At 33.3% G+C, this 15,227-nt stretch overlaps 1 protein-coding gene across 5 annotated transcripts in view; it reads left to right on the top strand.

The window, feature by feature from the left end:
• DTNBP1 (dystrobrevin binding protein 1) overlaps positions 1 to 15,227 on the top strand; it is a 160,858-nt gene that overhangs the window by 91,646 nt on the left and 53,985 nt on the right. For 4 of the 5 annotated variants that reach the window (XM_074272160.1, XM_074272166.1, XM_074272183.1 and 1 more), the window contains one exon: positions 1,771 to 1,793. The exons of the other annotated variant lie outside the window; for it this stretch is intronic. In XM_074272160.1, the coding sequence (XP_074128261.1) occupies positions 1,771 to 1,793 (23 nt within the window). The remainder of the gene's footprint in view (positions 1 to 1,770; positions 1,794 to 15,227) is intronic. 5 annotated transcript variants of the gene reach the window in all.

Genomic DNA, 15,227 nt, shown 5'->3' with positions numbered 1-15,227 from the left:
GATTTGTGGAAATGAACAAAAAGGATGACAACAGTAACCACAATAACCCAATTGAAGGGCACTTTTTACAAAAAGATACAGAGATAATACAATTTAGTATGGGTTTTTTTTTATATGTGTGTAATAATGTCACAATTGTGAGTTAACTTTTGGAAAGAATATATTCCATTACTTGGCTCTTTTCAACAATGAGATGATTCAAGACAATTTCAATAGACTTGTGATGGAAAGAGCCATCTGCGTCCAGAAAAATAATTATGGAGACTGAATGTGGATCAAAGTATAGTATTTTCGCCTTATTTTATTGTTGTTTGTTTGCTTGGGTTTTTTTCCCTTGTGTTTTTTTTCCCTTTTGATCTGATTTTTCTTGTGCATCATGATGAATATGAACATGTTGATTGCACATTTTTAATCTATATTGGATTGCTTGCTGTCTAGGGGAGAAGAGAAAATTTTGAAACATAAGGTTTTGCAAAGGTGAATGTCGAAAATTATCTTTGCATATATTTGGAAAATAAAAAGCTATTAAAATGAAAAAATAATATATTCCATTAATGTATATTGTATATTAATTAATGTATAACACAATAGGTTAAGATAGCTAGCAGTTGTTATCCTGTAGTAAGAGAAACAAAGGATACCTGATATTTTTTCTTTTCTTTTTGAGAAGTGATAGGGGAAAAAGGAAGGAAATCTTTTCTAGGTGTTTCCATAGTGGCTTTATTTCTGGTTTAGGAAGCATATATCTATTTGACTTATTTAAAATGATATATTTTGTTGCAATAAAATTTCTTTTTTGCCTATTTACATTAGAGTTCTTGTACTTTTATTAGTTATTGAAATATTGGGGGTATGAGAAACATGGGGTTTAGGAAAATAATGACCTTTTGATTCAAGTATTTTCAATTTGGTCCTCTGGTAACTTATCTCTTCTTATTACCAGCTATTAATTGAAATCATTCATTTAGGAATATTGAAGGTTATGCAATTAGTTTTATATTTAAAATAATTTAAGAACTTTGAACACTAGCAGATTTTGAGTAAAATCAGAAGTTACACATACACATATACCCTTTCTCAAAATACTATAAATAAATAAAGCTAAATTGTTGCATTATTGGTCTAAGAAAGAGATCCTATAAATATCTCTTGCTTTAGACAAAGAAGACCATAATGTTTCATTTTGTTTGCTCATCTATTTCCTCCAGCTGTCTGCTTCCTTAGGAAACTATATTCTGGCATTCTTAATTGACATTGACATAGTAACAAATCAGTTGCATTCCCAGGGGCTTGACTTGGTTCAGAATAGAATTCAGTTAAGAGAACTCGGTCCAAAGGTGTAAACTATTTTCACATACAGTTTTGAAAGGAAAATATTAATATTTCATTCTTGATTCTTCTTAGTTAAAGAATTTAAGTAATTCATATTTAATTTGTCATGGTTGAAGGAAAATTATGTTAATCTGTCCAAAAGAGAATTTATATGAGTTTACTCAACTGGTTTCAAAAGTACAACATTGTAACATTTTGTGCTAATGCTGATATTCTTACACAGACCTGTTGTTGTTAATGATTTAACTGGGAAAAAAGTATTATGGCAACTTTAGTCTAAGTTGGGCCATCTGTGTTTTAATTTTATATGAAAAGTAAATAAATTAAAATGCATTAAGGGTTTTTATAATATAATCTTGTTTAAATTTTTTAAAAATAGAATTTTCAATTATGAATAGATTATTTACAAATTATCATTTTGTTTTTATCTTTAAACAGGAAGGAACTTGAAGCCTTCAAAGGTAATTTGTGCTTAATTTTAAAGTAGTTGTGTTTTACTTGATTTTTTTTTTCCTTGGGAGGGGAAAAGGAAGGAAAAAGGAAATAAGCATTTATATAGCACATATGTGTCAGTCTTTTTGCCAGGCACCTCACAAATGTTATCTCATTTGATCCTCACAATAGCCCTGAAAAGTAGTTGTCAAAATTTTCCATTTGAGAAAACTGAGATTAAACAGAGGTTAAGTGACTTACCCAGGGTCACATAGCTCTAATGGGTCAGAAACTGTATTTGAAGTCAGGACTTACTGACTCCAGGGGCTAGAGCCATAGCCATTGTACCACCTAGCTGCCCAAGCATGATAAGATGTATTTCTTTAAAAATAAATACATTAAATTTACATTAATAATGATTTTATAAATTGAATTTAGACATTGATGACTGTGGTACTTATAGTATTCAAGTACCTAGTATGTACCAAATAATAATTTCTGCTAATGAGTATTTTAGGCATAATAGGCCAAGAAATATAAGCTTTGAGGCCAGTAATCTCCTGAGACATTCAGTATAAAAGAGCTTGAAAGAAATGCAAAGATCATCATTTTCACTGTTTCTCTTTTAGATGAGGAAGCTGAGGTCCAGAGAGTCTGGGAACAGGACTCTATCTCTCTGATTGCCAATTGTTATAAATTGTGAATAAATCATATTATCTTAGGTTAGCAGTCTCTCTCTGTCAGAAAGTGGACAACAGATTGCACAATGCAGTGAGTGTTACTACCATATTGATAAAATTAAGACTTCGTTTATTCCTTCTCTCCAACCCTTCTTTCCTCCTTCCTTTTCTTCTTTTTTCTTTCATGTTTTCAATATCAAAATAAACATTTAGCCTCTTTGTCTGGAGGCTAAAATCATTATAAAAGTATGTGCAGTAAATGAAGAAAGCAGCAAATTCATCAGAGTAAGTGATGCCAGTCTTCTGAGCTGGACCTTGGGGAAACAGAAAGAAAAGCAGAACTAAATTCATCAGGTCCCAGCAGCACCACCAGTCAAGGATTTTACAAAATTCTTGCCTGGTAGATTGTTCAAATGAATCAGGCTGCAATTGTTCATGATCAAATTCAGTCTAGGATTTTAGCCTTTCATTTGTCATCAGTAGCTGGTCATTGGCACTGGTGCAGGGAGGATATTTCCTTTCTACTATTATTTGATCATCTTAAACTCCCCTCACAACTTCCACCCTAACCCTGGATTGTATTTTTTTGTTATTGTTCAGGATATAGATTTTACTGTATATCACAGTCATTTTTAACACATTATTATAGTCCACCTTTCCCCATTTGTGGGCTTTCTATAAAATAAATGTACAAAAATTTGATCTTTAGAATGAATACTAGCATTTGAAAATATGACAATCATTAATTTAGACAAATTAAAGGAAAGCAAATTTATGAAAAGTCCTATTTGTAAGGTATTTGGAAATAAGAAAACTTAGGTTTGTTTTTCTTTCTTTTTTAATAATAGCTTTTAATTTTTCCAAATACATGCAGAGATAGTTTTCAGCATTCACTTTTGCAAAACATTATGTTCCAGATTTTTCTTCCTCTCTCCCTCTTTTCCCTCCTTCCCTAGACAGCAAGCAATCCTGGATTATTATTTTGTAATGGGGGTTATTTGAAGTAGCTTTTATTGAAAATAAATAAACAGCCTCTTATTCAATTGCAAAAGTAGAGTGACTTAACTGGCTTCATGAAAAAGATACTTACAATGATAAATTTTTAAAAGTAACTTGGTAATTATAATAATTGTATCAATTCTAAAGCCCAGAGGAAACTGAATTGGTAAGAATGCTAAGCGATGCCTCAAAAGTTGTTATGTTTTTAGTTTTTCTTTTTTACTTTTGTTAGTAGAATGAAGAAAAAAAATTAAAAATTCACCTCAAAGTAAATGGGATGATAATAGTAATTGCAGAAGATAGAATCACTTTACTTTATTTTGCTTCTTTTGCCTTTCAAAGAGATTACATTTTGGAGTGATATAACAAGAATGGTTAATAGAAAGTTAAAATCCCAAATAAGTGAAGAATTAAGAGAGCACCGAGTATTTTTTTTTTAATCCAGCTCACCAGTTCCAGATAAATTAATTATATCCCAAAGTAGTGGGGAAAAACTGGCCAATGTGACTCTTAGTGGTCTCAGGAAGGTGGAGAACAGTAGAGGTGCCACACAACTGGAGAAAGACAGATGTACAGGTTTTTTAAAATGTATTTTACCAATGAACAGGCTTTTCTTTTCCTTCCCTATAATGTTCGGGTTAGCTTTCTGGAGGGCCTTGGGACCAACCTTGGTCTCAGCAGAATAATCACTATGAGAATAGTCAGGAGTAAAGTCCAAAGTCTTTATTGTCTCCTTCAGTTTCCAAGTCTGAAACAGTCTCCTCCATAGTGCAGGAAGCTGGAGAGCTACCAGGAGGCTGATCAAAGATAGAATCTGGCCTCTGGAGTCTGGAGCCTGAAGTCTTTTCTGTGGCTGAGATTTCCACGGGCTGAGAGAACTTGAGTCCTCTGTGACACCTTTAAATACTCTAGTACAATCACATCACTATCTCACACAGAGTATGCCCAACCACACTTGAGCATGTGCCAACTTGTCAGGAGAGCCATCATCTCATCAATTATACTGAATTTTAAGTACATCTTTTCAGAGTTCCAGCCCTCTACACTTCCCCATTGGAGGGTGGGGGTGGGAATCTTGTAAAATATGCATAGTTATACAAAAATAATTTATATTTACTATGTAAAAATAAAGTTCCATTCTCAGTCAGAAGGTAGACAGCATTTTTTAACAATAGTCTTTGAGAATTGTGATTTATCATTGCAGTACTCAGAGATCTTAAGTCTTTCATAGTTATCTTCTCTAATGTATACGTTGTAATGCATTATACATATGTACATTAATGTCTGGATTATTCTCCTATTTCGGTTCATCTTACACTTATATGAATGCGTATATGTATTATCAGGTTTTTCTGAAACTGTTCCTTTCCTTATTTCTTATAGTACAATGATGTTTCATTACATTTATATACCATAATTCATATACCAGATCTTTTCCATTTGATGGGTACATAGTTAATTTCAGAGTAGCTATGAATATTTTTGTACATATAAGTCTTTTTCTTCTTTCTTTGATCTCTGGAGGATATGCCTAATAGTGGTGTTGCTGGACCAGAGGGTATGTATAATTTAGTAAATTTGTGGTGGATATTCAATTGGGTTTTAGTTATGTCTGACTCTTTATGGCCCCATTTGGAGTTTTCTTGGCAAAGATACTGGATTGGTTTGCCATTTCCTTGTCCAGCTCATTTTATAGATGAGGAAACTGAGGCAACAGTTATGTACCCAAGGTCACACAGATAGTAAGTGTCAGAGGATAGATTTGAATTCTTGAAGATTAATCTTCCTGTCTTCAAGCCCAACTTTCTATTCACTAGGCCATTCAAAATTGACAGAATTAATTCACAGTTCTATCAATATTGCATTAAGGTACCTATTTTCCCACAGCCTTTTCAATAATTGTTATTTTCCTTTTTATTCAACTTTGCTAATTTAATCGGTATAAAGTGGAATCTCATGTTTGTTTTTGTTTGCATTTTTCTAAGTAGTATTGATGTGGGATTTTTTTGATAATTTGATATCTTCCATAGAAAATGCTTATTCATATCCTTTGACCGTTTATCAATTGGGGAATAGCTCTTTTTCTCACACATTTTGAATGAATATATGAGAAATGAAACCTTTACCAGTGAATCTTGCCATAATTTCTCCCCATAGTTAACAGTTTCCCTGCTATTCTTTAACTTGTATTCAGTTTTACCCTCTTTTAAAAAACAACAAAAAAAAGACCCTTGATTTTCTTTAATTGACAAAAAAAAAAAAATCATCTTATCTCCTTCATATTACCTAGCTATTCACTTAACTCCATTTACCCTCTTCCTTACCCTCTTCCTACCCCCCCCAAAAGAGAAAACCTTTGTAATGAATATATATAATTGAACAAATTCTTGCCAAGTGTATGTGTGTGTGTGTGTGAGAGAGATTTTTCAACATGAGATCATCGACCTCTATCTAAGGAGATAGGTAATATACTTTTATTACTTATTGCCTGGAATTATAATTTGTCATTGTATCAATTTTAGGTTGTTGTTTTTTTTTCTAAACCTATTTATAGCTAACTTGACTTGAGGTTGTGAAAGTATGCTCAGCAGTGGTGCTCTGGATTTGATACAATTTGCTTCTGCTCCCCTGCCCCTCTTTTCTTTCCTACACTTCACCCGGATTTATCCTTTCTTTCTTACTTTTTAAATCCATCTTTGAGATCTAGCATTTTTAATTGGATTTTGGTTTTGTAGGGACTAATTCCTCTTCTAACCTACTTTTCCTTCTTTTCCCCTCTCCCTCCTTTTTCTGTTAAGGGAAAAGTATTTTTGACCCCACCTATGTGTGTACATTTTTTTCTTCCTTTTGATTAGTTCATATGAAACCTATTCTTTCTATTCCTTTGTCAAGGTTTGAATATTCTTCAATGTAAGCACCTAGAATATCTGAGTTAATATGTGAGGTTTCCTCCACTTTTTTCTCCCCTTCACCTGGTGCATTCCTTTCCTCTCCTTTCCTTTTCATTTAAAATCATCAAAATATAACAAAGTATTCCCAGACTGTCTTATTTAACTCTGTAACCCCATTGATGATAGGGTTCTAAGGAGACACATAGATCATTACTCTATATGAGAATGTAAATTCTTAATCCTTGTTTAATCTCCTGTATTTGTTTGCTTTAAATTAAACAACAACAACAGCCTTTTAATGGTTCTCTTGACTCTTGTGTTTATATTTCTAAGTTTCTATTCAGCTTTGGTATTTTTTCCCTTGGATTTTCCAATTGGGTCTTGGTCAGTTTTGTTTTCTAGATCTTTGTAGAGAAGAATTCAGCCATATTATTTCCTTCTACTGTGCCATCTTGGCTGCTCTGCAACCTGTAGATTTTCAAAAAAAGAAAAAGGATTGATGTCTAATAGCCATAGGCTAATGAGTTTTACTTCTATTCCTGGCTAAATTCTAAGCAACCATGAGCGGTTCATGAGCATTTAGGAAGGGAAGCAGTGATCACTTAAAAACTAGCAAGACTTCAGACTGGGTCTATAAACATGTATTATGTGTTTATTTTAACTTTATAAAGATGGATAAGGGGAGGTGTCCTTGAACTCCTGGAGTATAACCTCCTCTTGCCACAGAATCTGGAAGATTTTAGTCAGTTTTTGTATGAGCAATGACCATCCCCACCCCCACCTTGTAAATCTCAGCTGATGATTATTTGAAATATTTGAAGGGCTGTCACTTGGAGGGAAGGATCAAAAAAAAAATTGTTTTGCTTTGCTCCAAAGAAAGAACAAAAATCCATAGTGGGAAGTTGCTGAGAGACAGATTTTGTTTCCAGGAAGAGCTGTCTGAAAAGAGGAATGGAATACTTCATAGAGCAGTAGGTTTTCTTGCCTTTCTTTTTCCCCAGGGAAAGTCTTCAAGCAGAGGTTGAATAACCACTTTTTTGTGGAATTCATGTTCAGTTATGGGTTAATAGAAGGCTTTTGAAGTCCCTTACAAATCTGAGCTATAATTATTCTTTCCCTATAGAGCAGCCATAGCTTCTTACCTTAGAATCACCCAGATTTCTCTGAGGGTTACAAATTGTTTTGCCACCTAGCTTGCTACCTCATTTTCTTGACTTTTCCCTTTTTTGGCATCTTTTATTTTGGCTTATCACATTTTTTTTTTTCAGTTTTTCTTCATTTTTTTTCCCTTTTTATAAAAACAAACAAACAAACAAACATTTTTTTTCCTATATCTTTTGTATAATACCTCTCCAAGGTAGGAGAGTACATATATTATTGTCACTTTTATTTTTATTTTTTGATTAGAAACTGTGATGGAATTCCCCTTGAGGAAATCCCCTCTACCAAAACACATCAGTAACTATTGCAAGTTGTAGTCTTAGATGGTATCCTGGGGCACTAAGATTTTAAATGACCAGTGCATGGTTATGCTGTATATGTCAGACACAGGACTTGAACAAAATTATTCCAGACTCCAAGCCCTTTCTACCACATCATAGTTGTCTTTCCTCCCATGTCTGTTGGCTATGTAATCAACCTCTGCTTCTTAAATTCCTATAACTTCAAAATCTGTAAAATTGAAAGGCTATATGTTTTCTACAGTTCATTCTATTGCTTTCAAAGTCCTGCTGAAATCCTATTTCCCTTTTCAGGAATCATCAAAAAGGAAGAAATGAATTTAGCATTTCTGGTTCATTTTTGGTGAAAGAGCAAGAAATAAAGGACAGATTTTCTTTTTCTGATACCCAGGATTCTTTCATATGCAGGTCTAGTACATGCACAATTTCACATTAGTCTATATTTCCATAGTTGTTTGCATGGCTATGGAAACTGGAATGAATGACTTAAAATTACCTTTGGTTTATTATTATGCCCTTTGTATTTTCTACTAATCATTCAGTATCATAATCTCTATGCCATCCTTGACTCCTTCCTCTCTCACTTTCTCTATCCAATATGTTGCCAAGACCTATTGATTTCACCTTAATAATGTCTTATGCTAATGCTTATGTAAATAAGCATCCTTCTCCTGACATCTTGCCTCTTGCCTAGACTATTGCTGTTGGCCACTTAACGGTCTCCCTGCCTCTAAACTCTTCCCACTCCAGTCTGCTCTGATTATATCACTCCCTATGCACATTCAAGACCATACTATCCTGTCACTTCAAGGATCAAATATAAAATCTGATGGCATTTGAAGCCCTTCAGCTTGCCTGCATCCCCACCTTTCTGATCTTCTTTTACCTTATAGACTTCCATGCTTTCTTTAATCCATTGACCATGCTAGTTCTATAATAAAACACTCCATCTCCTGATTCCAGGCATTTTTGCTGAGTCCTATGCTTGGAATGCTTCATGTTTGCCTTGCTCATTACATACTTCTGGTTTCCTAGCTTCTTTCAAATCTCTGCTAAATTCCCTCTTTCTACCAGAAACATTTCTTAATCTCCCTTAATTCTAGTGTCCATTCCTACAAGTTATTTACAATTTATCCTCTATATGTATTGTTTTTATATAGTTGTATAGATGCTGTATAGTGTGCTTCATATGATAATTTTAGAATTTCTGTACCTAAAGAGAAAGACATAAAAGTTTCTTGCCACGATAACTTTAGTTTTGATATTTTTCTTATTTGTTTAGACCAAATACGTAAGTTTCTTTTTGACCAGCTACTTTCTCAAGCAATTGTAGCAAATTATCAAGCTTATTGCCAGATTATTGAGGCTAATGTTACTTGAATGGTTTTATATTGTGGTCTTTCTTAACATAATGTTTTTTACATTCAAATTGAGAACAACCAGCTGCAAGTAAAGAAAAACAATTCAAAAAATATAAATTCCCACAAAGTGTTTTTTTTTTTTCCCTCTGTCTTTTTGGTTGACTAGTTTAGCTTACATAACAAGCTAAAAGAAAAAATAATTAAGTTAACGTGAACAGACAGAGAAGGACACAGATTATTTAAAATGTCAGTTTGATTCCCTTCTTAACAGTGGCAACATTTGAAGAGCTCACATTTATCTAGCACTTAAAGTTTTGTAAAATGCTTTTTGTATTCATTGTCTCCCTAAGAACGATATATGAGAAAAACCTAGAAAACGTCAAAAGTTAAAGTTAGACACTAAATATCTGATTTTAACACCAACCCCTATAGAGATGCCATGTTGGGCAGCACATCAAATTTACTTAAATCCATGATTAAAGCACTGGGAAAAAAAAAACTAAATTGATTTGAGGCAGTTATAATGTTACATGGAGTTATATTAGTAACTGGTTTTATATATATTTCCCCTTTTATATTTTGACAGTTTCGGTTTAAAATGAGTAAGTGATACAAAGATGGAACGGGAAAACCAGAAACTTAACTGTTAGCCCAAGATATTGGTGAAGACTTTCTTTTAATCTTCTAAATATATTCCAGGATGTTTTTTTTTTCCCTTTGTTATTTCCTTATCACCAGATGTAGTCTGACCAAGGAATAGGACAATAGAACAGTCACAGTACTTCCACTTTGTTTGCAACTGTATGCTTCTATAAATATAAGCTAAAATTGCATTATGTATTTTTGCTGCCACAAAAGTTCCACCTCCATTATCCAAAACTCTGAAATTCTTCAGTCTGACCTTACCACTTACATCTTCTTCTCTTTCTGTGTATTACGTCACCTCATCTAAACCTATTTTTAAATCCTCATTCTAATTTCTAGAACATAATTCCATCCTTCTATGTTTTCCCTAGTCTTATCCCCATTTGCACAGTACTATTAACCAGATAAATATTGTACTGTCTTCTACCCATAAATATTTTGCCCCTCTGTCTTATTACTACTCTAAACTCCAGTCCATCTCTCTCCTCTTCAAGTATACTTGTATGCTGCTGGTCATAGCAAGATTACTCTGTTTAATATAAATTTATTGGCTAATCTCAATTAGGACTCCAACAGCTCCATAGAAATTTTTTTATTCTTTCCTGATTAGCTGTCATATTTCATACTGCTTCTATTCCAAGGCTTATCTCTTTAAGTCATCTATAAATAATTTCATAACCACTGTTATGACAAAAACCTCACCTTGTGCTTTACTTTAAAAATTGAGGCAATTTGTGACAAGGTCCTTATCTTAATTATATATCTCATGTATATTCCTTCATAAATATGTCTTATTCTCTCCTTTTTTGTTTCAATCTCTGGGAAAAAGGTGAGCCTTCTTGCTAAGTTTTTCTCTTCTACTTGTTTCTCAGATCCCATTCCTTCTTGGCTTCCACTCCCTCTCCCTATATTATCAGTCTATATTTACTAGCTTCTTCTTTGCTGCCTACAGATCTTACTCATACCTTACTAATTTTCCTACTAGTTTTTTTTTTCCAATACATGCAAAGGTAGTTTGCACCCAACTTTGCTTATTTGTTATACTGCAGGTCAAAAGGGAAAAACACCACGAGAGGGAAAAAACAAGTTAATAACAAAAAAGGTGAAAAACTATGCTTTGATCCACATTCAATCTCCATAGTTCTGTCTTTGAATATAGATGGCTCTCTCCATCACAAGTCTATTGGAATTGGTCTGAATCATCTCATTGTTGAAAAAATCCATCAGAATTGATCATTGTATAATCTTGTTGTTACCATGTATAATGTTCTCTTGTTTCTGCTCATTTCACTCAGCATCAGTTCAATGTAAGTCTTTCCAGGCTTTTCTAAAATCATCCTACTGATTGTTTCTTCTAGAACAATAATATTCTATCACATTCATACACCATAACTTATTCAGCCATTCCTCCCAAAATGGGCATCCGGTCAATTTCAAGCTCCTTGCCACTAAAAAAAAAAGACCTTCTACCAACATTTTTGGACATATGGGGTCTTTTCCCTTTTTTATGATCTTTTTATGATACAGACCTAGTACAGACACTGATGGACCAAAGGACATACACAGTTTGATAGCCCTTTGGGCATAGTTCCAAATTGTTCTCCAGAATGGTTGAATGAGTTCATAACTCCACTAACAATGCATTAATGTCCTAGTTTTCCACATCCTTTCCAACATTCATCATTATCTTTTTGAATCATCTTAGCCAATCTGAGAGGTTGTGAGGTACCACAGTACCTCAGAGTTGTCTTAATTTGCATTTCTCTAAGCAATAGTGATTTAGAGTATTTTTTCATATGATTAGAAATGGCTTTAATTTCTTCTTCTGAAAATTGTTCATATCCTTTGATCATGTATCAATTGGGGAATGGCGTGTATTCTTATAAATTTGAATCAGTTCTCTATATATTTTAGAGATGAGGCCTTTATCAGAAACAGTAGCTATTCCCCCCTCCTCCCAAGCTTTCTGCTTCCCTTCTAATTTTGGCTGCATTGGTTTTGTTTGTGAAACAACTTTTTAATTTGATGTAATCAAAATTATCCATTTTGCTTTTCATAATATTCTCAATTCTTCTTTGGCCATAAGTTCCTTCCTTCTCCACAGATCTGAGAGGTAGACTAGCCCTTATTTTTCTAATTTGCTTATAGAATCACACTTTATGAAACAACCAGCAGGATGATTTCAGAGAGGCCTGGAGAGACTTACATGAATTGATGGTAAGTGAAGTGAGCAGAATCAAGAGATTATTGTACATGGCAACAAAATTATACGATGATCAGTTCTGATGGATGTGGCTCTCTTCAAGAATGAGATGATTCAAACCAGTTCCAGTTGTTCAGTGATGAAGAGAGCCATCTACACCCAGAGAGAGGGTTGTGGGGACTGAGTGTGGTTCACAACATAGCATTTTTGTTGTTTGCTTGCATTTTATTTTGCTTCTCTTTTGTTCTGGTTTGATTTGATTTTTCTTGTGCAGCATAATAATTATATAAATATATATATGCATATATTGGATTTAACATATATTTCTAACATGTTTAACATATATTGGACTACTTGCCATCTAAGGAAGGGTGTGGGGGAGGGGGAAAATTGGAACACAAAGTTTTGCAAGGGTTAATGTTGAAGAATTGCTCACCTATGTTTTGAAAAATTAAAAAAAAACTTTAATTAAAAAAATCACACTTTATGTCTATATCATGAACTTATTTTGACCTTATTTGGTAAAGGGTATTGGTTGCCTAGTTTCTGCCTTGCTATTTTACAGTTTTCCCAGTGATTTTTGTCAAATAGTGAGTTCTTATTTCAAAAGCTGTAGTCTTTGGGTTTATCACACATTCAATTACTATAGTCTTGACTGTTGTATTTTGTAAACCTAACCTATTCCACTAATCCACTACTCTGTTTCTTAATCAGTACCAAATGGCTTTGATGACTGCTACTTTATAATACACCTTTTTTTATGTTTTCTTAAATCATTTCCCTTGAAATTCTTGACATTTTCTTTTGTTCCTCCAGATGAATTGTTATATTTTACTAGTTCTATAAAATAATTTCTTGGCAGTTTGGTATGGCACTAAGTGGATTAATTTAGGTAAAATTGTCATTTTTATTATATTAGCTTATCCATTAACACTTAATATTCTTCCAGTTGTTATAGGATTTCCTTTCTGTAAGGTGAAACACCCCTGTAATGAAAGCTTGTTGTTTTCAGAAGTTTTGATTTAATTTTTCTGTGACATCAGTCTCTAAGTTCCAGCATTGCCATTTTTTCATATGACGTTGATCATTTGCCTTGTCTTCTTTTTAAACTTTTATTCATATTCTTCAATTACTTCCATATTAGAGAATGACTCTTATTCTTATAAATTTTTTTTAATTCTCTTTGATATGTTTTTTTTTATCAAAGGTATACTTATTCCTAAAGATCCTAGATAGTTGAGTATGAGTTTGTCTTTTACTTGCTTTATAATAAATTCCCCTTCTAACCAAGGATATGTTTTTTTTTTTTTTAATTATGTGTGTATGTTTTAACATTTAGAGAGCCCTCTATATAGCTTGTCATGGTATAGGATGTAAAATGCAAATTTAAACCTTTTTGTGACAAATTTTAATTTTCCTAAAAATTTTTATTGAATGGGGAATCCTTTCCCCAAAAGTTTGTATTGTTGAATTCATCAAATATTAGAATATTGTATTCCATTGATTTTTGGCATCTCTTATTTAGGCTATTCTATTGATGTACTTTTCTTTAACTCATATTAGATAGCTTTGATAATAACAGTTTTATGATATAGTTTGGTGTATCTGGCAATCCCCCCCCCCCCATGGATTTTTATGTCATTTTCTTCTTTTTTTTTTTTTGTCAGTGTTTTATATGTTCCAATGATTCTTATGGATTTATTTTATATCCTTTTACTTTAATATATTCTCAATTGATTTCTTCACTGATGCATGGTATTCTTAGTAAGCTGTCATGTCTGAATATAAGGATAATGTTTTCTTTCCTGGTATTATTAATTTTAATTTCTCTTTCAGTGCTATTGCTACCATTTCTAGAATTGTTTCAAACAAAAGTGAAGAAAGAAGTTTTGCTACTGATAGGGAAAATGTCTAGTGTTTCCACATTTGCAAATAAATTTAGAATTTCATTTTAGGTATGTGTTTTACATATTAGGAAAGACCTTTCATTCCTGTGCATATTTAGGATTTTAGCATGAATGAAGGTTATGATTTTGGAGAATTTTTTATTTGTTTGTCAATGGCTATTTCTCTTGATGAATGAGATAGGTTTAGAAAATTTAGAGTTAGAAAGGATCTTAAAGGCCATTGTGTTCTACCCCCTCACTTTATAGATATGGCACAAAGGCCTAGAAATATTAAGTAAATTACCCAATGTCATATAGGCAATATATGGCAGAGCCAAGAGTCAAACTTCTATCATCTACTACAAAGCCAGCATTCTTTCCATTATTCAGGGATAGGGAATCTTTTTGCTGCCAAAAGCCATTTGGATATTTATAAACATCATTTGAGGGCCATACAAAATTATAAACTTATGAAACTCAAGCAGCAGGAGATGGTTGTACCTAGTTTTCAGCTCATCATTGCCTGCAATTGAATTAGCAAATGATGTCAGGGACCTTATACAGCCCTCAGCTGGATGTTCCCCATCCCTGCTCTATATCATGGTTCAGTGCTGCCTCCATTTACTTAGAAAGTGTTCATAGATCAATTGTGACACAATTTATTTAACTCAGAGTTTTTAAATTGCCTTTAGTGTTCAGGAACAAAAGTTAAAGTATAGAATAAAGAAATGTGAAATTGTGTTGAAGAGAGTTCAAAATGTAGTTGCTCTATCTCCTGTCAGCATCCATCACAATTCCTTTATACAATAAATGTTTGTTGAATTGACAGTTCCCTTTGTTATTTCTAACATGGACAGTGAGAAGTAATCATATCGTTTTGGTTATTTTGTTTGTTTGTTCTTGCGCTATTTAGTTTTCTAATAGTAAACCGATCTTGAAACCCTAGTATAAATCCAAGGAAACAACTTTCCACCAAGTTCCAAATCTACCCAGTCATAGAGAAAGACCCCAAGTGAAGCTGGTTATCAGAGGCAGGATTGGAACCTGACTCCCAGAATCCTCAAGTTCTTAATTTTGGTCTTGGTTTATTTTTTGAAGGTAATCAGTGTGAAGGAACTTGCCCAAGGTCATACAACTAGTATGTGTTTGAGGCTGCTCTCTGTGCCACACAGCTGCCCTGGCTTTGGCTCAGGGCTATGGAAAGGGTGATTGAAACCACTTCAGAAAATTAATTTGTCTAGCATATTAGAATCACATTGCCTTAGTATGTACCTAGAATCCTAGAGCTTTGAAGTTAAAAGGATCGTTAGAGATCATCCAACCCAGCCACCATATTTT

This window comes from Sminthopsis crassicaudata, chromosome 1 (assembly GCF_048593235.1).
Source record: "Sminthopsis crassicaudata isolate SCR6 chromosome 1, ASM4859323v1, whole genome shotgun sequence".
Taxonomy (NCBI): domain Eukaryota; kingdom Metazoa; phylum Chordata; class Mammalia; order Dasyuromorphia; family Dasyuridae; genus Sminthopsis; species Sminthopsis crassicaudata.
The sequence above is the reverse complement of the archived record's forward strand: the minus strand, read 5'-3'. Positions and strand labels throughout refer to the sequence as shown.